This window comes from Typopeltis vanoorti, chromosome 3 (genome assembly GCF_054136105.1).
Source record: "Typopeltis vanoorti isolate ZY-2024b chromosome 3, IOZ_Tvanoo_1.0, whole genome shotgun sequence".
In the NCBI taxonomy this organism is placed as follows: Eukaryota; Metazoa; Arthropoda; class Arachnida; order Uropygi; family Thelyphonidae; genus Typopeltis; species Typopeltis vanoorti.
The window spans coordinates 107,428,817-107,456,291 of record NC_143551.1 but is presented as its reverse complement, the minus strand read 5'-3'; the positions used below and the strand labels follow the sequence as shown (position 1 = coordinate 107,456,291).

Sequence of the window (27,475 nt, the reverse complement as noted above, 5' to 3'; positions counted from 1 at the left end):
TTATATATATATATATATATATATATATATATATATAAGTAAGTTACATCATTATATGTCAGATTGGCAAACTAATCTCCAAAACATCAATTTGGTGCTTGGAGTGATGCATAACACTGTCCATTTCACTTTTCATTATTGGGTTTCTCAATAAATTCCTTTCAAATTCTCCTTCAATATTTTTATCTTTCTTGTACAAGAAAGATAAAAAATTCTCTACATACTCTTTTTGTATCTTTTTTTTCACGGCTTCTTCTTCCAACATTTACCTGAATTTCTCTTTACAACCCCTAATCTAGGGATAAAGTTCCCTGTAACATCATTTAGTTTTCTAAACAGATCTCTTGTTCTACCCATAATATTGCTTTCTTCAATTTCCTTGCACCTTTGTTTAGATGTTTTTCCTTATCTTTCCTAGTCTGTCTTTGGAAATCTGCACTCAATTGTCTAACCCTTTCTTTGTTTCTCTGAAGTTTCATTTTCTTCTTTCCCTTGCTATTTGAATAGCTTCTTCTAACTACCATTTGCAATTTTTTTTTCTTGTTGCTCTATTTAGAGTCTTTGCTGCTTCTATGATTGTACATTTTGTTTTTTTTCCCATAGTTCTTCTAATTCTCTTCTTCTCCAAACTTTTTAATTTCTTTCTGACTTCTGTTTTAAATGCTTCCTTTATAGGATTTAAATTAAATCTGATGTTGTCCTTAACTTTCTTCTTAGCCCTTAATTTCATTTTAACTTCATATATCAATAATTCATGATCTGTCCCACAGTCTGCATGATGTAGTGTTTTTTCTGCTTGAATAGCACTCCTCCTCCACTATCTGTTGTCAACAATATAATCTATCTGATTTCTGTATTCTCCATTAGATGAAGTTCATGTGTACAGTCTTCTTTTATGTTGTTGGAAGCAAGTGTTTCCAATAAAGCAACTGTTCTCAACACAAAACTCTCAACGTCCTTTCTCCTGCTTGATTCCTCAGCTCTAAACCAAATTTTCCAGTGATGTCTTGTTTTTCTTTTTCACCCACTTTTGCATTCCAATCACTTAATATCAAGAGAAAATAATTTTTTTTTTTATCAATACTGTATACTACTTGTTGCAAGCTGCTGTAAAATTCTTCTACCTCATCTTCACTTGAATCTGTAGTGGGTGCATACACCTGTATGAGTGTAACATTCAGTGGTATGCCTTTATTCTGATTAGAATTATTCTATATCGACATTGGGTTGTAACCTAAAATATATTTTCTGTATTCTCTTGTAACTATGAATTCTACTCCATTTCTTCAAAGGTTTTCATGTCCAGGGTAATACATCATGAACTCATTGGTATCAAAGTGATCCATTCTTGTCCATCTCAGTTCACTGATTCCTAACATCTGAACTTGAGTTCTTCTCATTTCTTTCTTCACCTGTTCCAGTTTTCCTTGATACATGAGTTACATTTCGTGCTACTATTTTATGTAAATCAGTAAAGCAGAGGCATCTTCTTCTGAGATTAACTCTATAAGAAGTTGAACTTCCAGAAGGCTTTAATTCAGCTTTATCATTCTTGTTAACTTCGTTGGGAGTTCCTCTCTGCTCTTCTCCAGTAGCCTTTCAGTGCCTTCTGACCTGGGTGTCCCATCTTCCAGCACCATATCACAATAACTTAAGCCTCTGTTCATAAGGTTTTCTTGGCAAAATATATAATTTGCCATTGCCTTATTCTGTGTTTGTTTAGCCTTCTAGGTAAGGCTAAATAATAATGATAATTTTAAGGATGGTCTTTCTTCCAAGATCTACCATCAGAATGCCAACTCTTCTCGAGAGAATGTTACACGAAATGATTTTCTTTGTTATTCTTTTCCTTATAATAAATCTAACTCCTCCTTGTTTTGCATTGTTGGTTGCTAGACCAAGGAAAATTAGTGAGCCATTATTCCATCCTGCTGTTAGTTCTTTTGATCTTTTTGTTTCATTTATGGCCAGAATGTCCATTTTTGTGTTGCCTAATTCTTTAAGTATGAAGTCAATTTGGGAATATTTTGCCAAAGTGTAGGTATTCATGGTGCCTATAGCCATGGTAATCTTTCCAAAAGATGGCCTGTCTTCATCTGTGGGATTGTTAGCACCCCTGACTCTTCCTTTTTCTTTTCCGCCCTCGTAGAAAAGTAGGTGACAGTCACGGGACTCGGGGGGGGGGGGGGGGGGGCTATTCTTCTGTTTTGCTGTCATTTGCCATATTATTGCTGTTTACTTTGCTACATATGAAGGTACTTCTCAGCAATTTGATGATGATGATGATATGAGTTGCTTTCTTTGGTATAAGATGCAGATTTTTATTATTTCAAACTTCAAGAAACTCAGCTGTAACTATCAGATATGTGTCAGATGAATTCATGGAAGTAATGTGTGCAGAGTTAACATGACTTGAAGGTGCTTAGTGATAAAAATATTGCCGTTGTTGTCAAGGGATGCTTTTTTTTTTATTATTATTAAGATTACATTTGGTTAGAATAGTAGTTTAATTGAGGTTGATTGCCTTAATTAAATATAAGCAAGGCTATTTTATATGTATTTAATTGTTGAATTGTTGTATAAGAATAGGCAGTATGGAAGAACTAGAAGAAAATACAGAGAAGTCTAATAATGACAGAAATCACACAACTTCAATGACTGCTTAATATCAAATGGGTATTTGTATAACATGGAAAAGAAAGCACTTATGATTATCAGGAATGATAAGAAACAAGATAAAATATATGGGAAGGGGGTGGGGGAGGAAGGGTCAAGAAACAATATTGATGAGTTACTACAACGAATTCCTTAAGTATTAATAATATGGCGATATACCATTTTACTGTTTCTATAGAAAATTTATGAACCTGTACATTGATTGAAGCATGGAATTATCCTGGATCAATACCAGCCTGGGTAGTGACCCTTCCCATAATGTTTTTGCATTATGGGATACTGAAACAGTTGACATAAAGTCAGCAGCCTCTATATACAACTACTCTTGAAGATAATCATCAAATTCCTCCTATGTACCCACAAGAGATATACAGGATACTACAGCATGAAGGATTTGTATTTTATTACAATATTTTTCTTGAAGAACCTAAACAAATTTTCCAAGGTAGAAAGTTTTAAACACATTTCTATGTTACAATGGGATTCACATATAGCAGGGGTGTCAACTAATGTTTGCATAAGATCTACATTGTCCATACAGATATACCTGCGATCTACCTTTTTCAAAATTGGAGTATAAGGTTTCTAATTTATGTTTAGACAAAAAAAAATTATTGTAATATTATTTATTATTATTACAATATGTTATTATAATTTTCGTAATATTAATTAGTTATAATCAGTGGTGAGCTATAAGGGGCTCGCCCGAGCCCTTTGTTAAATATTTCTCAAATTTGCTAGTCCCTTGTTCTTGTTTACTTTTTTATTTTTTCAAAAAAAAAAACAAACATAATTTTTTGAAATATATTAAGCAACAAACTCATACGGTAACCTAACAAAGTGATTTTATTAAATAAAATACAGTATTATAGTTACTGTTACTACCATTTTACAAATAAGAATTCACTTTTGGTAATCACATATAAATAAATAGGACTATAAAATAATGCCCCTTGATTGGTACCATTGATTATCACTCGAAGTATAAAAACAAAAGAGAAATATAACGTATTTCAATATTATTGTGTTTAGATAATATTTATTTATTATTTATAGATTGTTTGTCATAAAAACTTCTAGTGCAAACAAAGCAAATTTATTTTGTTTATAAAAAATGCGAACTATTGCATATGTGCGATTATAAAAGATTTTATTCTTATTATATTTTGATAGTTAAAAAAGTTTTTTCTTATTGTAGGATAAATTAACACAGATGATTGTGTGCAAATATTTCATGTATAGATCGTGAAATATTTGTTTAAAAATGATAGTCTTTACAGGTTGATTGTCCCCTCATACTTTTTGATTAAGAAGTACATAAGCTGTATTAATAAAAGTTTTTGTGTGAAATACGGCTTTTTTTTTTTTTGCTCGACGATGCGAGACCTTTGTTAAAATTTCCATAGCTCACCGCTGGTTATAATGCTTAAAAGAATATTGCAGTTGTTAACCACACTGATTAAAATAAACATTTCATTTTGAACTTCCTGATGAACCAGCATTACTTATTCTACACTGCAACGAGTTCACAATTTTTGCATAATTTGGTGTGTAATTAGTCAAGTCAATGCCTTTCTCAAACATGACTCCAAATGCTTGAATGTTAATATGTTACGATATTTTGACATTAATAATGTTCATTTGTGAAAATGCCGATTCACACAAGTATGTCGAACTAAAACAAGCATAAATATTTTCCGCACATTTTCTTAAGTTGGGATACTTGCATTCCGGTAAATATTTCAAAATCTCTCTTCATGTGCCCTTGCTTTGACGTAAACATCATTTCTTATTGTTATTATTTCTGGCTTTATGTTGGTATCAAAGGGAAAACTCATGAAGAGAATTACATTCTCAAGTTTCTTGAAATCCTGAAAGCTGTCGTCAAATTCTGCAAATACTTTCCGAATTTCACCATTATATTTATTTCCGTTGAAATTAGCAAAAGCAGAACTACTTAATTGTGCGGTCATATTCGGAAAATTACATAAATTGTTATTTTCAGGCTTCACTATCAGTTGATTCAATTTTTCTTTAAAAGCATTGATAGAACTAATCATATCAAAAATTGTTTTTCCAGGACCCTGAAGTTCTAGGCTTAATTCATTTAATTTACTGGTTATGTCCGTCAAAAATGCTAAATCCAATAGCCAAATATCATCTTTTAACTGTTTGTATTCGTCGCCCATATCAGCAAGAAATTGTTTAATTTTTTCAATTAAATCCCTAAATCTTTGAAGAAATTTGTCCAACTTAACCACCTGACATCAGTATGCATAAGCAGCTCAGAAGGTCCATCATTATCACTTTCTTTCATTTGCAACTTAAAAAGGTGCCTTTGCAGAGTTTTTGCCCGAATTGAATTGGAAATCTTGAAAGCTATGTTCATAATTTCTTTCATATTTAAAACTTTAGCACACAGCCCTTGTTGATGTATAATACTGTAAGAAATTAGGAAAATCTTCATCATGCCTACATAGCGTGATAAAACCGTAGCGACAACCTGTTAAAGCTGGTGCTCCATCTGTGGTAATTGACACTAGTTTATAAAGGGTCAGTTGAATGGTCTTGCTGTAATTCTTAAAACCAATAAATATATCTTCACCCCATGTTTGCCCCTTTAACGGAATGATGTAAGTAATTTTTCTTTAGTAGAAAAGTCTTTAAAAACCATTCTAATAAAAATAATCATTTCGGCAATGTCAACTGCATCAGTAGATTTTTCCAACTGAAATGAAAAGGTCGACAATCCTTAATATCATGCATTAGTTGCTCTTTTAGATTCGAATTTATTTCTTCTATTTGTTTTGCTTCTAACTGTATTTTGTTGATAGCAGCAACTATTTCTGATTTATTTTCAAAATTACAAAACAACAATTCAGCTGCTGCAAGAAATGCTTTTTTAAAAATTGCACCATCACTAAGGGTTTCTTCTGTTTGGCAAGAACATGGCTCACTCTTAACGATGCAGTTGTTGTTGTCTCTGAGTTCAACTCAAAATCAAAATCAAAAAGTCAAAATTTAGGAAAATTTTGACTTTTCGTAAATCACTATTATGTGGATAAGCCATTTCATAGCTACTGTGCACCAATTTAAAGTGTCGTTCCAAGTTCCCTTTTTTTCAGAAGAAAAATACTTCCATTGCAAATCAAACAACAACATTTGTCTTTGATCATAATAAAGAAATAATCATGTTCCCACTCTTGATGATAGTGATATGTCTTTGCTTTTTTCATAGTAGTCAAGATGGTACAATTTTAAACTTGTAGCAGAGTACTAGCACAAAACAAACAACTGAGTTTATAATACTGCTATCATTTATACATTGAGCTTCACTTGTTATGTTTGTACAGTGCATCAAAGCGAACAAATACCCAAAGTGGGTGTGTCTATGAGGGAGCATACATTTCCAAGTACACTCCACAACAAAAGTCTCATAGCAGCAAATTTAAATATTTTTAACTAATATTTGTAATTTTTCTATTGAAATTTTTGAAATAAAATTCAATTTAATATAATTGAATTATGAACTGGAATTATTGTACAAAAAATATTTATTTTAATTTTTTAATTAACGTAAACTTTAAATAGAACCATAATATAGATTATTATTTGATAAATAAGTTAACGTTATTTATTTGCTTTATCGTATTTGGACTCATCTATATATTATTTTGAAAATTGAGACAAAATAAATTTGCGATCAACCCCAAAGCATTATGCGATCTACCCGTAGATCATGATCGACATTATTGACACCCCTCACGTATACCATCTAGCAGTAGCAAAATACACAAAGGTATTCCCCACCTGGCTACTGAAGCAACATATTTATCAATACATATTCCATCATCATCATCATCAAATTCCTGCTATGTACCCTCAAGGAGTGTACAGGATATGATAGTACTACATGAAAAAAATTACATCATTACTAACTTCCTATCTACAATTTTCCTCCAAATCAGCCTGTTACTTGTCAAGATTCCAACATTATCAGATCTTATATTTCTATCGTCTAAGGCACTTTGTACCGTATCAATCCACCTATATCTTGGTCTTCCTCTGGGTCGTTTTGCTGCCAACCTGGCAGAGAACACTTATTTTGCTAATCTTTCTTTGCCCATTCTATTTAAGTGACCATACCACCTGAGATTAGCTCTGCTAATGCATTCCTGGATGTTGACAATGTTAAGTTCTTTCCTAATATCCTCGTTTTTAATATGATATTGCCATTGATGCCATCTGTTCACACCTATAATCTTTCTCAGGACTCTCATATCTGCGGTCTCTAGTCTTTGGTCAAGTGTTTTACTTCTGACTCCGCTCTCAGATTCATAAGTTAAAACTGGTATGAACACTGTCTTGTATACAGCTAATTTAGTGTTTCGACTAATTTCTCTCTTATTCCATGTGAATTTATTCAATTGACTTCCTACCAGCTTTGCTGATTCTGTTGTCGATTTCTATACTTAATTGACCATCTTCAGTAAAAATCGTTCCTAAGTAGCTGAAATGTTTCACTTGTTCCACAGGTTCTCCATTCACAACACAGTTGACATTTTCAATGATTCTGTCTATTTTCATTGTCTTTGTCTTTTTATTGCTGACCTTCATACCATATCTATTACAACAGATATTCAATTTAGTCAGAGAATCTTGCAGACTTGTAGCAGATTTATTTAGAAGTATAACATCATCCGCATAAAGCATAGAGCTGACATTAACATCTCCAATTTTGATATCATGTTTAATACCAATTTCCTTCATAATGTGATCCATATAGATAACGAATAACAGAGGGGATAATGTACATCCTTGTCTCACACCAGATTTAACATTAAACCATCTTCCTGTACTTCCTTCAGTTCTAACTGCTGACTTACAACTCAAATAAAGACTAAGTATTGCTTGATATAATGCCCCATTGACACCATATAACTGTAGCATATTGAATAGCTTCTCTCTTGGCACCTTGTCATATGCTTTTTCCAAATCGACAAAACTTAAATACAGATCTCTGTTATATTCCCATGCTTTCTCGACTATTTGTCGTAAAGTGAAGATCTGATCTGACAGCCTCTATTTGGCCTGAATCCAGCTTGTTCTTCACCAAGCTTTTCTTCCACAATTCTTCTCAACCATTTCAAGTATACTTGCATAGATTTTGCCAGGAACACTCAGTAGGGAAATACCTCTGTAATACTCACATTCAGTTTTATTTCCCTTTTTATATATGGGTACTATTAGAGCTCTACTCTAATCATCGGGAATTCGTCCCTCTGTCCAGGCTTTCTGAACTATGCAGTGCAGCCACTGTAAGACTCTTATACCACCATACTTCAGCATTTCTGGTCAAATATCATCTACTCCTGCTGCCTTTCCACATTTCAAGACTTTGATGGCTTTTTCTACTTCAAGTATGGATACGTATTCCTGACTGCATGCCTAGTCAGTGTTTTTTACCACTGTGCTGTCATCACTGCTTGTTTCATTTAGCAGTTTTTCAAAGTAATTAATCCATACTTCAAGGATATCTTTTTCTCCCATTTTCATGTCACCTTTATCATCTCTAACTCCTTTTACAGCACTATTTCCTCCATTCCTAAGCTTCTTCAACAACCTCCAGAATATTTTGCCACCTTCTTGATATTTATTTTCTATGTTCTTGCCAAAGTCTTCCCATTACTTTTGTTTAGCTAGTTTTACACAGTGTTTAGCATTCTTGCATTTGTCTCTGTATTCTCTAAGAGCACAAGCTGACTTATTTGACAGGAACTTTTGATATGCTTTCTTCTTTTCTTTCACTGCCTCTTTAACTTCCTGTGTCCACCAGGGAGTTCTGATTTTTTTATCATTGCAGACAACCTCACCAGATGCCTCTCTGGCAGAATCAATCAATGTTTTCTTCAGAGTTTGACACTGAATCTCCAAGGTTTGATTCCTGTTCTCAAACTCTTTCATTTTTTCTTCAATAATTTTTGTGTATTTTAGTCTGCAGTTTGCATCTGAGAGCTGCTCAACTTTTATTCTCTTTAAAACTTTCTTACATGTTATTCTTTTCAATATGAAATTCAATTTTATCCTGCTCAAGACTAAATAGTGATCACTTCCAATTTCAAATCCTCTGTACACTCTTGTGTTCTGCACCAGGGAGAAAACATCACTATCAACAATAACATAGTCAATGAGACTTTTCTTATTCCTTGCCTCTTCTCTCCATGTGAATTTGTGCACATTTTTATGTTGGAACATGGTGTTAGTAATAACCAGTCCATGTCCTGAGCAGAAATCCAACAGATATTTGCCATTATTATTAGCTTTGTCTTTTCTCCAAATTTTCCCAAAATATTTTTGTATATCTCACAATCATTCCTACTCTGCTATTTAGATCCCCAACAAGGACCAACTTTTCCTTTTCCATTGTGTCAGTTGCTTTTTCTGAAGCCTCAAAAAATTCCTCCACTTCTACCTTAGTAGAACCTTCTGTGGTACCATAGGCACAAATAAGTCTCATTGTCCAGTTCCCCATTCTGATATTTGCCTACATCATTCTACTTGAGACTGCCTGCCATTCAAGAAGATTAGCCTCGTATTTAGTCTTGAATGTCATTGCCTGAATATGACATTTTGTATTTATTGCTCAGAAAGATCTCACCAGTTTTTGTCTTTTTTGTTTCAGTCACCCCTATTATGTCGATCTGGTACTTATCTAATTCCTCAGCTAGCTCCATTTCTTTGCCATTCAGGCTTCTTATGTTGATGGTACCGATCTTTAACTCTGGTGATGTTGAGTTGGGGTTTGTTTTCAGATTTGTTCCAGTAGCTGACTTTTCGCTGTTCGCCCTGGTGAAAACCACGGGGGCCTTGTTTAACCGGGCGACACCCCAGCCGGCATGAAATTTTGTCATGTCGTACCATCATTTTTTATTTTGGTTTAACCAATAAGAATACAGTTTGGTTGGCTAAATCCCAAATTGCCAGCCCATCCTCGTTCGTTCAGTATCCATGTAGATACCCAACAGGGTGCACCATGAGAAGGTGAGGATTGGACATTAGGCCAGAAGCCCTGGTCGGTTCTCCGCATTCCTTTAAAGGCTATGTGGAGGTCTCCTCTCAGTTATACAGCTTTGACCCTTAAGCACCCCATATTCCACCATATTCCAAGGTGTGGCAAATACATAATTTTATTTTATTTCTTTTCTTTCTGCAAATATTCCTTGGTCATCTCAACAAGTTTTGCCTTGTTGTCTTATACTGATTTTCTCATTCTCCAATGTTGCACATCATAGTTTGCTGTTTGAAGTTTTTTCCACTTGGTTAGACTGTAAATTATATGTTTAGTTTAATCCTTTATCCAAGTGTAAGCAAACAAAGTTTGCACCTGAAGTATCTTCAGGACTAGGATAACTCATAGCAAAAGTGGACAAAGCTTCACATCACTTGCGGTGTCGAGGGTCCATTGATCATCGTCACTCACTCCGTTTACGGATAAGGTGGTCAGCCTTATGCCCCGGTGTATCCTATGGCCTGTAGTGTTGGGTTCTCAAGGCCAGTTTGCCTGCTTTGCGGGATGAAAAACCCCAGGATAAACTGGAGGAAAACCCTACTGTCCACGCCCAAGACCAGCTAACTTGGCTCTGGCTGAGGAAGATCCTTCAGCTCCTCACGTCACCGACGGGAATCGAACCTAGGACACTCCTTCCCCAGGCATATGGTTGCGAAGCGCATAGCCACTAGGCTAACTGCGCAGACATCACTTGCTTTAGTATCCCATAATGCAAAACACATCTCCTTGCAGATATGTATAATGCTATGTATTATGGGAAGGGTCACTACCCAGACCAGTTTCAGCCTTTATTAAGGTCTCTTTAGTGGGAGCCACATATATAATTTATAGTCTAACCAACTGGAAAAAAATTTCCAATCTTTCTTTCTCTAATCCAGAGTAATTTAACAATAAGGTGTGACACCTTTTGGCAACTCATATAGGTAAATATGACTTCTGCATTGCTTCAACCTTGTCTGGCTCCCACTGAAGAGACCTCAGTAAAGGTCGAAACTGGTCTGGATAGTGACCCTTCCCATAATGCATAGCATTATACATGTCTGCAAGGAGATGTGCTTTGTCCACCTTTGCTACAGTTACCCCAGTCCTGAAGATTCTTCAGGTGCAAACTTTGTTTGCTTACACTTAGATAAAGGATTAAACTAAACATATAAATCATAGTTTGCTATATTTTTAGAAAATTATTATTTTATTATTTTTTAGATAAATGTATGCAATCACTAATTGATTTAAAAAAATAAAATAATTCAGGTAGAGACAAAAGTCTCTGTCTGTCTGTTTTTGTATCAATATTCATATTGACATATTTATATATATCCATATAATTCACACAATATCAGTAATTTATGTTAGATTACAAGCACTGGAAGTTGATCTTATTGCCAAATTTAATTAATTCTAAGTAATACTTTTCGATAAGTCTTTGTTTTGATACTGGCCACTTGTCTCCGGAAGTGATGACATGTTGTATTAGGGGCATCCGGATTGAGTCCAGTAGATGACATTCGTAGAGTATGTGGTCGACAGTCTGTTGAAGGTGTGGACTACAAGTGCATGATGGCGATTCCAGGATATGGAATCTGTGTAGGTAGTGTCTTAGTTTTCCATGTCTCGTTAGTAGCGTGGTTAAACCTGGAGAAATGGCATTCGCTTTTTGCTGTCTTCCATTCTTCTTCCCACAAGTCTAGGCTTTTCTCTTCTGCAAGTGTTTTTATAGCAGATTTTGAGTAATTTTGGTAACTTGTTTCTAGTCATTCGTTTCTAGGTGCTTCTTTAGCCAGCTGATCTGCTCTCTTGTTTCCTGCTACCCCAGTATGTGCATTCACCCAGCAGAACTTGATTTCCCATCCCTCTAGAGTGAGATTCTGGACCAAATTTCTTGTCTGTGCTATTAATGCTATATGGTTGTTTTGTTTTTTTATGCCATTTATAGTGCTTTTACTATCACTGTAAATTGTCACTGTCTTTTGATGAGAGGTGTTGAGTTCTAATTCCCGGAGATATGTAAGTGACTGAACTATAGCAAGTTGTTCTGCTTGGTTGTTGGAACAGAGAAGATGCAGCGTTCTTGTATAATGGACGTTGCGTTAACAGCATAAGATATCAGTGGTAGTATAGCGCCAGTTGTCTGTTGTATGCAGTGAAAAAACAACCGACGTTCCCTTCGGTTTTGCTTCTGTCAGTGTATATTTGAAAATTGTCGCTTTCGGAGCTTTCCTTCTCCTTAATATATGTTCTCTTTGCTGGGTGAGGCCACCTACTGTAGTGAAGCAGGCGTTTGTAGTAATTTGGATCAATGTTATAACTTTCATTATATCTTCTGGAAGTGACATCATATACAAGAGATAATTCTTGTATTTTCAAGTAAATCGGTGTTAGAGCTGCAATAATGCAAGCTGCCTTGAAAGATATTGTCCTGTATCCTTTATTATACGTATGGCTATAAGGCGTTGAACTCTGTTTTGTTTTTGTCGGTTTATCTTTAATTTTAGTGTATGTTTCCAGGCAGGTGCATCATAAGATATCGGTGGTAGTATAGCACCGGTATATATTGTTTTCAGCACTTGTTGGCCTAATCCCCCCACTTAGTCCTTGCCGACTTAGCTAGGAGGTTTACTACTTGTAATCTTTTTTCGGCAACATATGAGATGTGCTTATTGAAGGTAAATTTTTCATCTATTATCACTCCTAGGTATTTTAACTCACTGGCTACCTTGAGAACTTCTCCGTTTAGGAAGACCGTTATGGGTTGTTTTGATTTTTTGCATGAGATGTGGAGCACTTTAGACTTGGTGCTATTGAAGGTAACTTTTTTCTCGCGTGCCCACTCTGCAATTTTAAAGCGTTCTTCATTGGCCGTTACTTCTAACTGTAAGCCGTCGCGTCCCCCGAATCATTATCATTGCATCATCGGCGAAGGCTATGACTTTTGTTTCAGTAGTGAAAGGAAGTCTTAATAGCGAGTTGTACTGGATGTTCCAGAAACCTGGCCCACAGCAGGAACCTTGCGGACAGCCTCGTTTGACTTTTTTTGTTACAGTTGTGGTTTTAATGTCATAGTTGCTCTTCTGTCTGAAAAATAATTTTTTGTAAGTTAGGATAAAATGTGTGTGTGTGTTCGTGCACTTGCATGCATGCATGCTACTTTTGATGCATGAAGGACATTCTAGTCAGGATGAATTCAACAGTTATCTTTACTACTACATGTTAGATAAAAGAGTAAATCAGATTGTTCTTACTTATGATTTGTTCAATGACCTTTTTTAAAAAAAAATCAAGTCCATTAACAGACCTTCAAAAGCATTGGCAGTTTGACTAAGAATTTATACCATTTTATCACAAACTGCCTGCAAAATTCATTACTTATTTTCATGTGAATTCTACATGTGAGAGATTTTAAACCTATAGTACATTAGTATTAGTACCTTAAGTGGGCAGAGTGCTTTTTTTATAGTTGCTTCAGACCTCCAGTTAACAAGGTGGTAGTGGTGGTCTCATCTGGGGAGATAAAATTCATTTACCATATAAAATCATTCACAAACATCCAAGCCCAATGCAGGATTAAAATCCATAGCTTACTGGCTAAAGAATAGATATATTATCTACTCAGCCAACCAGGTAGGCTGTTGTGATCATAAAAATTTATGAAAAATCATTAATTTTGCAGCATACTCTTTTGCATATGGTTTAAAATTTAGATTTTCAGTAAATCAACAAAAACATTCCACAAGTGTACTGATTATACACTGTTTATTAAAGATCTAATGGCATCAGGCCACTGGGACTTTAGAAAGTCTCAGTACACAAGCAATGCAACAGTAGATGCCCAATTCTATTGTGATTCCAGATTTGAGAACGTAGTATCAAGAGCATGTTTTTCAAAATGTTCTGTATAGAAATTGCTAGAGGAAAGAAGAGCCCTTGCTGTACCTTTTCTCAAAATTTGGTTAAGTTATATTGATGTGTTCTCTGTTTGGCAACTCAGACACATTAGATTCTTACCTCCACCTCAACAGCCAATACCCCAGAATCCAGTTCATTATAAAAAAAAAAAAAGAAAATAATAATAGCCTGCCTTTTCTGAATACTCTAACTATATGTCTTCCCAATGGCACCCTTTCTTTCTCAGTTTACAGAAAACCCAAACTTTCTCATCCTCCTCCCTCTCAACAATGTGTCATTATTAAAGCCTTATCAACAGAGCCACCAACTTCTGTTCCAACTAGGATTCTCTCACAGTTGAACTTTCCTTTAGTCACCAACCATTCCTGTATTTGGCATTGTAGCCTAATGGCTACAGTGCCAAATAGAGTTAAGAGATGATTGTGGAAATCTTCTAACAAACTCAAAAGATGCTCTCACTCACTACCGTATATATTTTGAGAACTTGCTGGAACTTTAATACCGGAGAACCATACTACTTATCAAACTGCTGAACCATATATTGAAGAGCCGACGTTTAGTGAGATTACTCGTGCTGTCCGCATGCTGAAAAATAACAAGGCTCCAGGAGTGGACTGCATTTTCTGCGGAGCTTCTGAAGAATGGTGGGGATGTCCTGCTGGAGCAGCTGCACCGGCTTATCTTACTGCTATGGCAGGAAGAATGTCTGCCCGACGAGTGGAAGGAGGCGCTGATCACCCCTGTATATAAGAAAGGAGATAAGTCTCAATACAGCAACTATAGGGGCATCTCACTGCTGACGACTGGCTACAAGGTGCTGTCTAACATCATGCTAATGCGCCTCACACATATGCAGAAGAGTGCCTTGGTGATTACCAGACAGGTTTTAGGAGGAACCGTTCTACAATAGACCAACTCTTCACGCTGCACCAAGTTTTTGAAAAGTGCTGGGAATATAACCGGGAAGTCCATAATATTTTCATAGACTTTTCTAAAGCCTATGACTCAATTATATGCCCAAAAATGTGGCAGGTGTTAGAAGAGCTGGGATTCCTCGAAAACTCCAAAAAAATGGTGCAGGTGTGTGTGTAACTGGTTCGAGAGCAAGAGTGAAAGCAGAAGGTGACGTGTTGGACCTGTTTCAACTACAGACCGGTGTGAACAAAGTGATGGGCTTTCTCTGATTCTCTTCAATCTAGTGCTGGAAAAAGTAATTAGAAACATACAGCAAATGGTGGGTAGAGTCGACATGGGGTGCAAGTTAGGATTCTTGGCTACGCAGACAACCTGAATGTCATGGCGCACCAACAGGATGATGCAGTGGCACTGGTTACTGCTGTTGAGGAAGCTGCGGAGGACGTTGGCTTGAAGATCTGAACGCTGAGAAGACGAAGTACTTTTTCACGAGTCGCCATGCTGCTCAAGATCTAGAGGGGAGCTGCTCAGTTTGAGAGGGTGATGGGATTCAGATACCTGGGGGTCTATCGTGACTGAAGACAACGAAGTCGAAGCTGGTGTCCAGAGTTGGGTGAATGCTGCGAATGTGGCCTACTATCAAGTGTGTCCCTTTTTCGCCTTGCGTTTACTGTCTTGGACTACAAAGGTGGGACTATACAAGACTTTGATCAGACCTGTTCTCCTCTATGGTACCGAAGCGTGGACTCTCACGGTGAAGCAAGCCGACCACCTGAGAGTATTCGAGAATAAGATGCTACGACATATCTATGGAGGGAGGGGGTCATGGCAGACGGAGCTTGGAGGAGGTGGTCTAACGCTGCCATACATGCTTTGTACAACTCGGCAGACATCTTGACGGAGCTGCGAGCCCGGCATCTTCAATAGCTGGGGCACCTGCACCTTATGGGCCCCGAAAGGACTGCGAGACAAGAGGCCTGACCCCCGATCAGGGAGACCGAGAGGGAGATAGGCAGATCAGGAGGAGGATCTGCAGGCTGTCAGGTTAGAGACTGGAACATGGCAGATAGTTGCAGAGGACCGTGCCCAGTGGCATCACGTGGTGCTTGAGGCCTAAAGTCCCCCTGGGCTGTCAGCACCTAGATAAGTCAATTAAGTCAGCCTAATGGCTGCAGTGCCAAAACAATTAACAAATTAATTCTTTCTCCCATCTACCCTCAACATACGGATTACAGTAATGCTCTTACTATTTCCTGTCTGGGGAATGTCAGAAAAAATAGCCAGAACTCTAAAGAAATATAATCTTTCCACTGTTTTCAAATCTCCCTTGAAGCTGGATACTCTTATCTACTCTCCTAAGGATCCACTCTCCTCCTCCCTCCCCCTCTATATTCCAGGCATTTACAAGGTTGCACTTTTTTGCAACTTGTCATGTTATGGCCAGTCTGGAAAATCTGCCAACATCTGCTTTGATGAACACAAGAAATACATCTGCTGCCACCATGGTCATACTTTTGATATCTTGAACCAAATCAGATGAACAAAACTGTTATGCTTCACTGCAGCAAATACAAACCTAAAAGATTTTTTTTTTAGAATCAGCAGAAGATTTTAAAAAATCAGCCTAATCTAAATGTTAAACTTCCCAAGAATTCAGAAACATTAATTCTTAGGCCTCCTGCCCAACAGCTAAGGCTAACCAACAGCACCCATACTGCTGTTGGTTAGTTATTCACCCATAGTGAATAATTTCTCTCTTATTTTGTTGTGTGTTTTTATGTGTTATTACAATTTTAATATTGTATCTCTGATTTAATATTGCATCTCTGTAACAGAGATGAAATATAGGAATTATAGGAGTGATTTAACTTGTTTAATTATTTTTCTGTGCTGTATTCATTTCATTAAACCTAACTGTTATGCATGATAAGCATCGCATCGGAAGGCAATTTGCCATTCTGATAATTGATTTTTCAGATAATTGAAGTGCAATAATATTGTGCTGTGGCAGAAGTGTGTTGACATGGAAAGGTCATTTAATTGACATGTCATCATTTCGAAGGCTGAATAAATATAGTAGAATACTGTATTTTTTTATCAGTTTGAATTATGCTGTATTTCTCTAAAAGAAAAAGAGCCATTTTTCATACATTAATGTACCAATACCAAGCTATTTTCCGAGAATAAAGTATTTGTCAAAAATCAGAAGAAGGAATGATATTTCTTTTTTAGTATGCTGGGATGCTAAGTGGAAATTTGAGGCAAACTTCAACTGCTCCTGCTTGGTTATTGTTTTATTTATGCATAGAATGGGTGCTAGAATATATGACAGTGGACAAGAAAAAGAGAAATTAAAAACAATCTCTCTCTCTCCAGTTTCCAGATGGTTGAGGACTCATGATTATATTCACAATTTGCTTCAATTTTTCTCTGTCTAGTGTCTTTTTAATCACAGTCTTCAGTGGGAAATTACAATTTGGATCTATCTATCTTCATTTCGTTCTCTCTCTTATCCTGCTGATTTATGCAATAGAATGGTTTCATGATAATTTTATTTTATTTTTATTATCTGTGAAAGCATTTACAAATTCTTTGATTAATGATATCAAGTTTGGTGTTTATTTTTATCTGTTCAGTAATAATTTTATTAGTTTTTTTTTTCTTCTGTTGACAGAATTTAAGCATGATAAGTGGAGAATTGATGTGTAGTCATGTAGCATAACTGCATGTTGTCGTGCATCATTAAAGCATGTTTTTTGTAAGATATTCATTCCTACCTTGAACCACAATTGCTCTTCCTTATCATCCTTTGCAACAAAATTTGTAGTTCTCTTTAAATACATTACAGTAAACCTTTGGGTTCTGGATAATACAGATTAGGTGATGGAGGATTTAGAAAAATTTTTTCACTTTAAAACAAAGTCTGTTAGCTGTATCTGAAAGAATATTATGTAAAGCTTTATCCAAAAAAACATAACTTGAACTGTTATGGAAATTAGTCTTTGGATAAGGTATTTATCTCTTTCTGGAATGAGAATTTGGGGCAGAAATATTAATAATAATTTTATCATATTCTCTAAGAGTAGAAGAAGATGAAATCAGATGGTTACTAGAAGATTAAACTTCTAGTAAGTTTATCTCTTCTTCACCTATAGTCTATGTAGACCATTGGGACACTATAAAGGTGACAATCCTAACATACTCTCTCTCTCTCTCCAGTTGCTTCTGTCTTGAGATCTCCTTAAAGTGGAGAACAGAGAATTAGTTCATTTTCTAATATCTATTCAGATGATTCTTGGTTGGTCCCAGTGTTTTTTTACCAAGTGTTTTAAACCGAGCCTCTATAATATTTTAGGTAAGCTAAGCTTATTTTCGTTCTAACCTCATCATTTGTTATGTGTGCCACATATGGTATCTGCAAAAGTTTTCTGTGGCACGTCATCTTTTCTCATTTTCCTTTAGCAATGTCCAACTCTTTCACTGGTATAGTGAGACATAGTTAACAAGGATATTGATGAGGTAGAGCTGTCTCTACCTCTTCCAATTTTTCATCATTGACTGAAATTTTTATAGGATTATTGCCTGAAGACATAGTTTTTGATTTATGAATGCTGATCTTTAATCCATAATCACTAAGTGCCTTAGAAAATCTGTCTGTTAATTCTTGTAACTGATGTTTCATTCTCTTCTAATTAGGTCAGTGTCATTGACAAATGGATTATTGATTTTTTTTTTTTTTCCCACTAACTGTAATTCCAATACCCCTGTTTTCCAAGGTTAAGTTTATTATATATTCTAAATAAAGGTTAAAAAGCATCGGCAAAAGTATGCAAACTTGGTGCGCATCTCTTTCCATTTTGAAAGATTTGCTGTAGTTGCCATTGATTTCTGTTTTCATTTCTGAGGAACAGTTAAGAGTTTTAATTAGGCATAAGGAATAGATATTTTATTATCTATTCCATACTGGTTTAGTATTTTCCACAATTCCTCATGCCATACTGATTGAAGGCCTTTTGTATATCTATAAAATTGTGACATAGTATTTTATTATGTTCAATATATTTTTCTCCAATGAGATGTATTATAAATGAATGATCTATTATACTCCTTGTTTTTTATGGAATCCTGCATGGTTATCTGAAAGTATACTTTCTATTTTTCTCTCAATCCTAGAGAGTAAGATTTTTAGAAAATTTTTGCTTGGATGACTGATTAAAATGATAATTCTGTAATTGCTACATTTTGTGCTATTCCCTTTTTTAGGAATAGGAATTGGAACAGAGGTGCATGAATAACTTCAGAACTACTGACAGCAGGTGAAAACCTGCTGTCAGTAGTACTGAAGTTATTCCATCTATGTCTGGCGATTTTCCCATCCTCAAAAAAATTAATTGTTGCTTCTGCTTCTTCTCTTAAAATAAGAAAATCTTCATCCAATGTCATTTGTATTATGTCTTCAAGGTTTTTATTATTAAAGCTACTATCTTCTGAGAAAAAGTTAGTTGAGTAATCATCTCAACACTACAAGATGATTTCTTCCTTTCCAGTCAAAAGCTTGCCATTTTCATCCTCAATTGACCAATTTGTGTTAGTAAATAAATAAATTTACATATTAAAAAATTGCTTTATTAAAAATATTTCATCCTTACCATGAACAAACACCAATAATAAAAGTTTCTTATCAATGACAAGCGCAAACGAATATCGGCGTTAGATCGCAGTGCATTTGTTTCGCGTAACGATAATTGAAAAAATATAATTCTTTTCATATTTTTAATAGTGACGCTCATCATAATTCAGCCTTGTATCTATAATAAATAAATAATTATATGTTATTTTGACAAAATAAAATAAGATTTACAAAAAAATAATTCACCACGAGCATGCACCAATAATAAATGTTTCATATCTCACAGAAATAAAGCGGTCAAGCATATGATACACTGCCCGGCAGTGTATCTAATGACATAATGTGCAATGACAAGCGCAAACAAATATCAGCATTAGATGGCAGTGCATTTGTTTCGTAATCTAAAGCGTTAATCGAATAATTCCAATCATTAACTATTCAATCAATGTCAAAACATAAGCTGTAACCTTTAACATGTTGTATTGCATTTATATAATGTTGTAAGCATTGTTATTATTTATAAACACAGACAAAATTTAATTTTTTTCTTTTTTCCTTGGGGGTGCTGAAGTGTCACAGTGCTTATGTATGAGCTGCCACTTCTTCTATGGTTGTTTATTTGTAGTTCCTCTTCAATCTTTCCACATTCATTCAAAATCCAGTTGTAGATATGTACTCCACTCTCTATAAATTAAACAACTCTGGAGACAATATTGTGACCAGTTCATGGGCTGACTGGTTATATTTGTTTATAAAGGCTAGAGATTTATTTTTATTTCTTTAAGTCGACATAAAGGTACTTGCCAGCATTTTAAGTAAATACAATGTAATTTGGGAGATTGAAAATTTCTGTAGGCTTACAGAAGTTAGGAGTTACCTGGAATGTGGAATCTAACTTGGTCATCACACTTGGCTTGTTTAAAATTGACTCTTTATAAAGCTCACAAATATTTCAGTGAAGTGAAACTACATAAATGCCTCCGAAGAAGTTATTAACTGTATTGCCATTCAGTAGGTGAAGAGTGTATCTGAACGAATCTCCAGATTACTCAAGTTTAGTAATCATGTGCCACTCTTATCTCATTTCTATGCTTTAAAAGGACACCCCACTCCCTTTGCTCTATCAAATTCGCTGTGCCTATGGCCAAACTGCAGATTTGTGGCTGTTTTTCATTAAAGGCATCTAAACTATTTTAAATTCCACGTACTAGAACAATCTAGATTCACTGAATATGCCATCTCCTCCAAACATAAAATTCTTTTTGAAGACTAAAGCCCTGTACATAAAGTTGTGAAACCTTGCTACACTGCTCCAATATGTATATATCTGAGGGGCTCACACTAATTTTTACCATATATAACAAATGCTGTTCTATATGCTACCATTCTACTCCAATTTATTCATTTGGACTGATATGTTCACATGTTTGATTCTTCAGTTATGCTGCTTGTACTTAGTTTAATTCTTGAATTCATATTGGAGATTCCCTTGATGTTTGAGCCAAAATTGTATGCACTTAAATATCTAACTTGTGTTCCATTTCCATTGTGTTAATTTTTATGTAAATGTCGTATATTAACAACTGATGTTCTGTTGCTCTTTGAGTCTTGCATATTCATTAGGTATTTCTTGTTGTGTGTGTGTAGTCTTTTATAATAATATATAAAAGAATTACTAATATGGGTTATAAGTAAAATTGTTTATAATTATATAAAGTTTTATTGCTGGGGAATACAACAAGAATTTGAAAATGGCATATGAAACTTCCAAAAGAAAATGTCATCTGCTAAATGTATATATCTGTATTACTGCATGTGCCTTAGTTTCTATATTGATTATTACTATCTTAGGATTTTGGAGAATTTATGAAACAGAATAAACTTGGTCCCTACAAGCTGCCATCTAATGAGGCGATTGAACCTCCAGTTGAAAAAGGTCAGAATATTTATTTATTATAAAAAGTGGAATCTCCAATCAGTAGACCTCTTAATCATATAATGATTTCAAAAATCATTTAACATTTCACAAAACAAAATTGCATTATACTTGACCAAGAGATATTTTTGTTTTCATCTTTATTTTATTCAAGCATAAGCAAACAAAAGTTTATTCATGAAATATCTAGGTGATTGTTCTATTTGTATACAGAGAGTAATTTACTTCAGATCAGATTGCTTTATTGTGCTATTCACTAGCCTGACTACTTTGGCTTTTGTTGAGATTTCATCAGTGTGAGCCAGGCCTTAGAGATATTGAGAGCTATCTAAGTGGCAGAAATCATATTTCTCATATGCTTTTATTCTGTGAATTATGAGATGCAAAGTTGAACTGCCATTTTTGCCTCTCTTTATACTTAAAGATATTTCATGTGCAAACTTTCATTTGTTCATGTCTGGGAAAATTTATAGAATTCAAACAAGAACACATTTTCTTTTCAAAAAAAAAAAAATGCTGAGAACAGTTTTTATATTCTTAGCATTCACAATACACTCCGGCAGTACATTTAGCTCACCCAGTTTGCTCCATTATTATGCAACTTCCAGAGATGACCTCTTTTTTCCTTTCATTTTCCATTCTGTATATACTCCCCACATTAATCTGGTAAAATCCTTCACCAACTTAAAATTCTGTCACATTACCTCTTTTCCCCATCCACTGAACTTTATCAATATTTCCTAAACCTCTCTATGAACAGTCATCCTGATATTGCATTAATTATATGCCTCGGGATCCTCTCCTGAGAAAACTCTGGAGAGGTGGATCCAGGTGCAAATTTTATCATCTGCTTTACATCACAATGGAAAGTAGATGACAAAATTCTCACCCATTAGTCTGAGGTTTGATCAATGTCTTGTACTTCAGCTTCCTCCTTATCTCTACTTGTCAGTGTCCTTATCATATTCAGCACATCCTCTTTTATAGAATTAATTTTTTAATATAATATGTACTTCATAAGTTAACTGTCAAAAATAAAATCTTTTAAGAACAATTTAAAATAGAATATACAATAATTTGGCATGTTAATAAGGCAGTTTTTATTTTCAGTCTTTACGCTAACAACTTTACAGAAACTGACATCCAAGTTCAGTCTGAAAACAATTTGATGACAGTTTTATTTCTATAACTTTATTAGTGTTAGTATTATATTTTTTAAGTATCAAAAATAAGGAAAAGTAGAAAGTGCAGTACAGGCATAGCCTGGTCATATGACACGTTAGGTTCCAGACCACCGTTGTATTATTATTATTATTATTATTATTATTATTATTATTTGACACCTCCAGGCAGTCCAAAGACTCATCGAGGGAGGGCACCTGCTCTACAGCTCTGTCTCCACCACTCAATCCTCTAACTGACCACAACTACACCAACGCTATCTACACAGACCACCATTTCCACAGATAATCGCAAATATCCATGCCTGCGTTTGGATTCGAACCCGCAGCCTTTTGGCTGGAGAGCGGATAATGATGCCATAAGTTTTCAAATCACTGCCCTTTTTTCACTTATAGATGCTTGTAATGGTTTAATAACATATTTAAGCAGTCATATGTGCATAAATGATGTAAATAAAGCATTTATTTACATCAGATATGCAAATGGAATATTTTGAATAGTTTTCACAAACATAAAAGTTATTGGAAGGTTTTTTTTTTTTTTTTTTTTTGGCAGGAAGAATTAATGCATAGCATTATACATGTCTGCAAGGAGATATGCTTTGCATTTTGGGAAATACTAAGACAAGGAGTGATGAGAGCTTGGTCCACCTTTACCACGAGTTGCCTCAGTTCTGAAGATACTTCATAAACTTTGTTTGCTCACACTTGGATAAAGGATTAAACTAAATTTATTATAAAAGTTATTCTGAATATCTTGACTTAAGGAAACATGCCAACCAGCTTGGTCATCAATTTATACCATTAAAAGTTTTTTTTTTTCTGTATTAAGATGGCACCATTTATGGATAACCATAGAATTAACTAGTGTAGCACTTTTCAGTTCACTAAGAACTTTTTTTAAAAACAATTATAATAACAGTAGTGCAAGGTAAGTTTAGCACTGCATCCTCAGTGTTCAATACACTATCGTCATTAAATTTAAACATTTTAATCTTAGTATGTAATGCAATAGGTTTACATGTCCTTTTCTTTTCAACCTTACTTTGAATTTTACAATAAAATAATAGTCATAAACAGTTTATAATTTACAACAAAACACCAGAACACAAAGAGATGTAGTGAGCAATGATGTCATAAACAAGCAATTCGCAAAAACTGCACATTAGTTGATTCATGGGAGTATCATGTCACTAAAACCATCTTATGAGTGAATACAGCATCATATGAATGGATCATGTAAAGTGAAGCATTGTAAGGCAGAGTATTACTGCATTCTGATGAAGGGTGGGCACTTTCTTGTGAAACTGTTATCCAGGAAGAAAATTACATCTCAGATGTAATTAATGGCAGTGATGATTGACACAGGCCTAAAGCAGTTATTCCTCATAATAACTTAGAAATGCCCATTATATGACTGAATTGCAAGAAACATATATCATCATCAAATTCCTGCCATGTACCCTCAAGTGGTGTATAGGATATGATAGTAATACATGAAAAATTTACATAATTACTAACTTTCTATCTACAATTTTTCTCCAAATCAGTCTGTTATCTGTCAAGACTCCAACATTATCAGATCTTATGTTTCTATCTTCTAAGGCACTTTTTACTGTGTCAATCCACTATACCTTGGTCTTCCTGTGGGTTTATTTCCTGCCAACTTGGCAGAGAACAATTGTTTTGCTAATCTTGCCTCTCCCATTCTGTTTAAAATATCCTCATTTTTAATATGATATTGCCATTGTAAAATTCAATGCAGCGTAAATTTTTATATTTTTTATTGCATCGACTTTTACAGCGGTCACATCTAGAAAGCTTGTAAAAATAAACTGTGTTATTGTAAATAGAATACTAAAAGCCTATAGCTTGCTCCTCACAAAAACAAAGAATGTTAAACTGGTAAAGCCAAGGGAAATTCCTTGCCTTCGGAAGGTTATTTTGATGTTAGTGCTCTGATTCAAGTGTAAGAGAGCTTTTGTTTACAAGTTCAGTCTTAGACGACCCTCAAGGTCAATGGAGAAAGGGACGGCAAGATTCAAACATAGTTCCGCAGTCCAGTAAAATGGATTAAAGACATACAAAAGGGAGAAAAGAGAAATCAGCGGAAATTTTAGCTCAAGAGAGTCACAAGGAAATATCTGGGGTTCCAAAACCTACATCCAGAGTTTGCGCAGAAAGGTACGGGGATTTCAACCCCTTAAACCAAGGTTCCAGAAAAGACTGAATATAAGGCAAGGATCTTCAACCAAAGGGGGGTCAACAGTTTTGGCTAGAACAGAGAGAAGTCAAAAGGAGGTAACGAGGTGGAGGTCGATCCATGGCAAGTTGTCCAGATCAAAAATGACGGTTACCAGAAGCGATTAACTACGGAGTGAGCAGCCGAGCCGGACCCGATGCATTGCCAATCAGACATGCATGTGCTCCGTATGCTGAATCCCCTTTGCCCGAAGCTCCAAGATGGCGGGAAATTGCATTCCAGACCCACCAATTGTTCTGAATGAAATGCGGTGTTCCGTAAACCTCTAAGGAAAGAACTCAAAACCCGAGACGGAAAAGGAGACTAAGGACTCCTAGATGAATAGAGAAGTGCACTAAAGGCAAAAAGAATTCATGTGAGTCAATTGTTGTATATTATTTTTGTATGTGATGTGAGGGAACTACCTTAATGGACTGCTAAGTTTAATGTGATAAGATAGTTATAGCCTGAAAATAATTGCAACTTTATGGTCGGAATTATTGAGTGTATGAATCAGAGCATAACAAATTCCTAAGAAGTGATTGGGCAAAATGTTCAATTGTTAATTGTAAGGAATTCTAAGGCTTTATGCTGCATAATTACAGACTTTTAAAGACTTTTTTGCCAGGAGCTTTTGATGTGCTTTCTTCTTTTCCTTCCTTGCCTCTTTAACTTTCTGTGTCTACCAAGGAGTTCTCATTTTTCTATCTTTGCAGACAACCTCACCACATTCCTCTCTCTCTCGCTGAATCAATCAATGTTTTCTTCAGGGCTTGCCACTGAATCTCCAAGGTTTGGTTGCTGTTCTCAAACTCTTTCATTTTTTCTTGAATAATATTTGTGTATTTTAGTCTACAGTTCACATCTGATAGTTGCTCAACAGTAATTCGCTTTAAATAAAGCTTTCTTACATGTTCTTCTTTTCAAAAAATTCAATTTTATCCCTCAAGACTAAATGGTGATCACTTCCAATTTCAAATCCTCTGTACACTCTGGTGTCCTGCACCAGTGGGAAAACATCACTGTCAACAATAACATAGTCAATGAGACTTTTCTTATTCCTTTGCTCTTCTCTCCATGTGAATTTGTGCACATTTTTATGTTGGAACAGGTGTTAGTAATAACCTGTCCATGTCCTGAGCAATAATCCAACAGGTATTTGCCATTATTATTAGCTTTGCTCTTTACTCCAAATTTTCCCAAAATATTTTTGTCTGACAATCATTTCCTACTGTGCTATTTAGATCCCCAACAAGGACCAACTTTTCCTTTTCCATTGTGTCAGTTGCTTTTTCTAAATCCTCAAAAAATTCCTCCACTTCTACCTTAGTAGAACCTTCTGTGGTACCATAGGCACAAATAAGTCTCATTGTCCAGTTCCCCATTCTGATATTTGCCTACATCATTCTACTTGAGACTGCCTGCCATTCAAGAAGATTAGCCTCGTATTTAGTCTTGAATGTCATTGCCTGAATATGACATTTTGTATTTATTGCTCAGAAAGATCTCACCAGTTTCTTTTTTGTTTCAGTCACCCCTATTATGTCGATCTGGTACTTATCAAATTCCTCAGCGAGCTGCATTTCTTTGCCACTCAGACTTCTTATGTTGATAGTACCGATCTTGAACTCTGGTGATGTTGAGTTTGGGTATGTTTTAAGATTTGCTCCGGTAGCTGACTTTTCGCTGTGCCCTGGTTCCGTGGCGAAAACAATGGGGGCTTGTTTAACTGGGTGACTCCCCAGCCAGCATGAAATTCTGTCATGTTGTACCATCATTTCATATCTGTTGAAGCCAGTAAGAATACAATTTGTTCTGCTAAATCCTAAATTGCCAGCCCATCCTCTTTTGTTCAGTATCCAGGTAGATACCTAACAGGGTGCACCACAAGAAGGTGTGGATTGGACATAGGTCAGAAACCCTGGCTGGTTTTCCGCATTCCTTTAAAGGCTATGTGGAAGTCTCCTCTCAGTTATACAGCTTTGACCCTTAAGTACCCCTATAGACATATATAAGAAGGTTTGTTGATAGTATGAAATTATCAATTATATGAAATTATGAGCTATTCAAATGTGTCCAGAGCAGGCCTTTACAAACATCCATAACCGCAGTGGGATTCGAACCTACTACTCGTTGGTTGGAGACCTGGTGTGCTAACCATTTGCCAACCAGGCTGGCATTCAAATTTTTAAAGATAAAACTTACCATGGTGGATTTCACTGATAGTATCTGACTAGTATTGACCTGAATAGTGTCATGATATTGTTGTTTAGAAAGTAAAATAATAGTTATAAACAGTTTATAATTTACAACAAAACACACCAGAACACACAGAAATGTAGTTAGAAATGCCCATATACAAGAAAGCTTATTGATAATATGAAATTATTATAAAATACGTCAGATATTTTTATCAAATGCTTTTCAGATTTTCTCCCTTCAAAACAAAAAAGGGAGAAATAATATCTGAAAAGGATGATAAAATACAAGAATGGACAAAATATGTAGAAGAATTCTTTACTGATAACAGAAAAAAACCCAGAAAATACTTATGAATAGATGGAAGGTCCATGCATTCTAAGATCAGAGGTAGAATATGTGCTGAACTCAGCTAAAAATGGTAAAACCTTAGGCCCTGATAGAATACCTACCAGCAGAAGTAGTAAAGTTATTAGAAGATGACAAAATTACTATATAGACTCCGGATAGACTCTCGACTATCCGGATTTTATCATGGAGAGTTATGATAATACAGTAATTCTCCATGATAAAATGAGGAATACGTACTCTAATTTACTTTGCCAAGGCGTTGCAAGCAGGCGTCTGCTACAATCCTCCTACGTGCCATGTGCATAACACGTTGAGACACGCAAAGTGCGGATTTCCCCGCTTCGTCAGTTGTGCATTGGATGTCCACAAGTGC

The 27,475-nt window shown here is 35.4% G+C and overlaps 1 protein-coding gene across 5 annotated transcripts in view; it reads left to right on the top strand.

The window, feature by feature from the left end:
* asun (integrator complex subunit 13 asun) overlaps window positions 1–27,475 on the top strand; it is a 333,447-nt gene that overhangs the window by 240,423 nt on the left and 65,549 nt on the right. For 4 of the 5 annotated variants that reach the window (XM_090415856.1, XM_090415858.1, XM_090415854.1 and 1 more), the window contains one exon: window positions 21,045–21,129. The exons of the other annotated variant lie outside the window; for it this stretch is intronic. In XM_090415856.1, coding sequence (XP_090271982.1) covers window positions 21,045–21,129 — 85 coding nt within the window. The remainder of the gene's footprint in view (window positions 1–21,044; window positions 21,130–27,475) is intronic. 5 annotated transcript variants of the gene reach the window in all.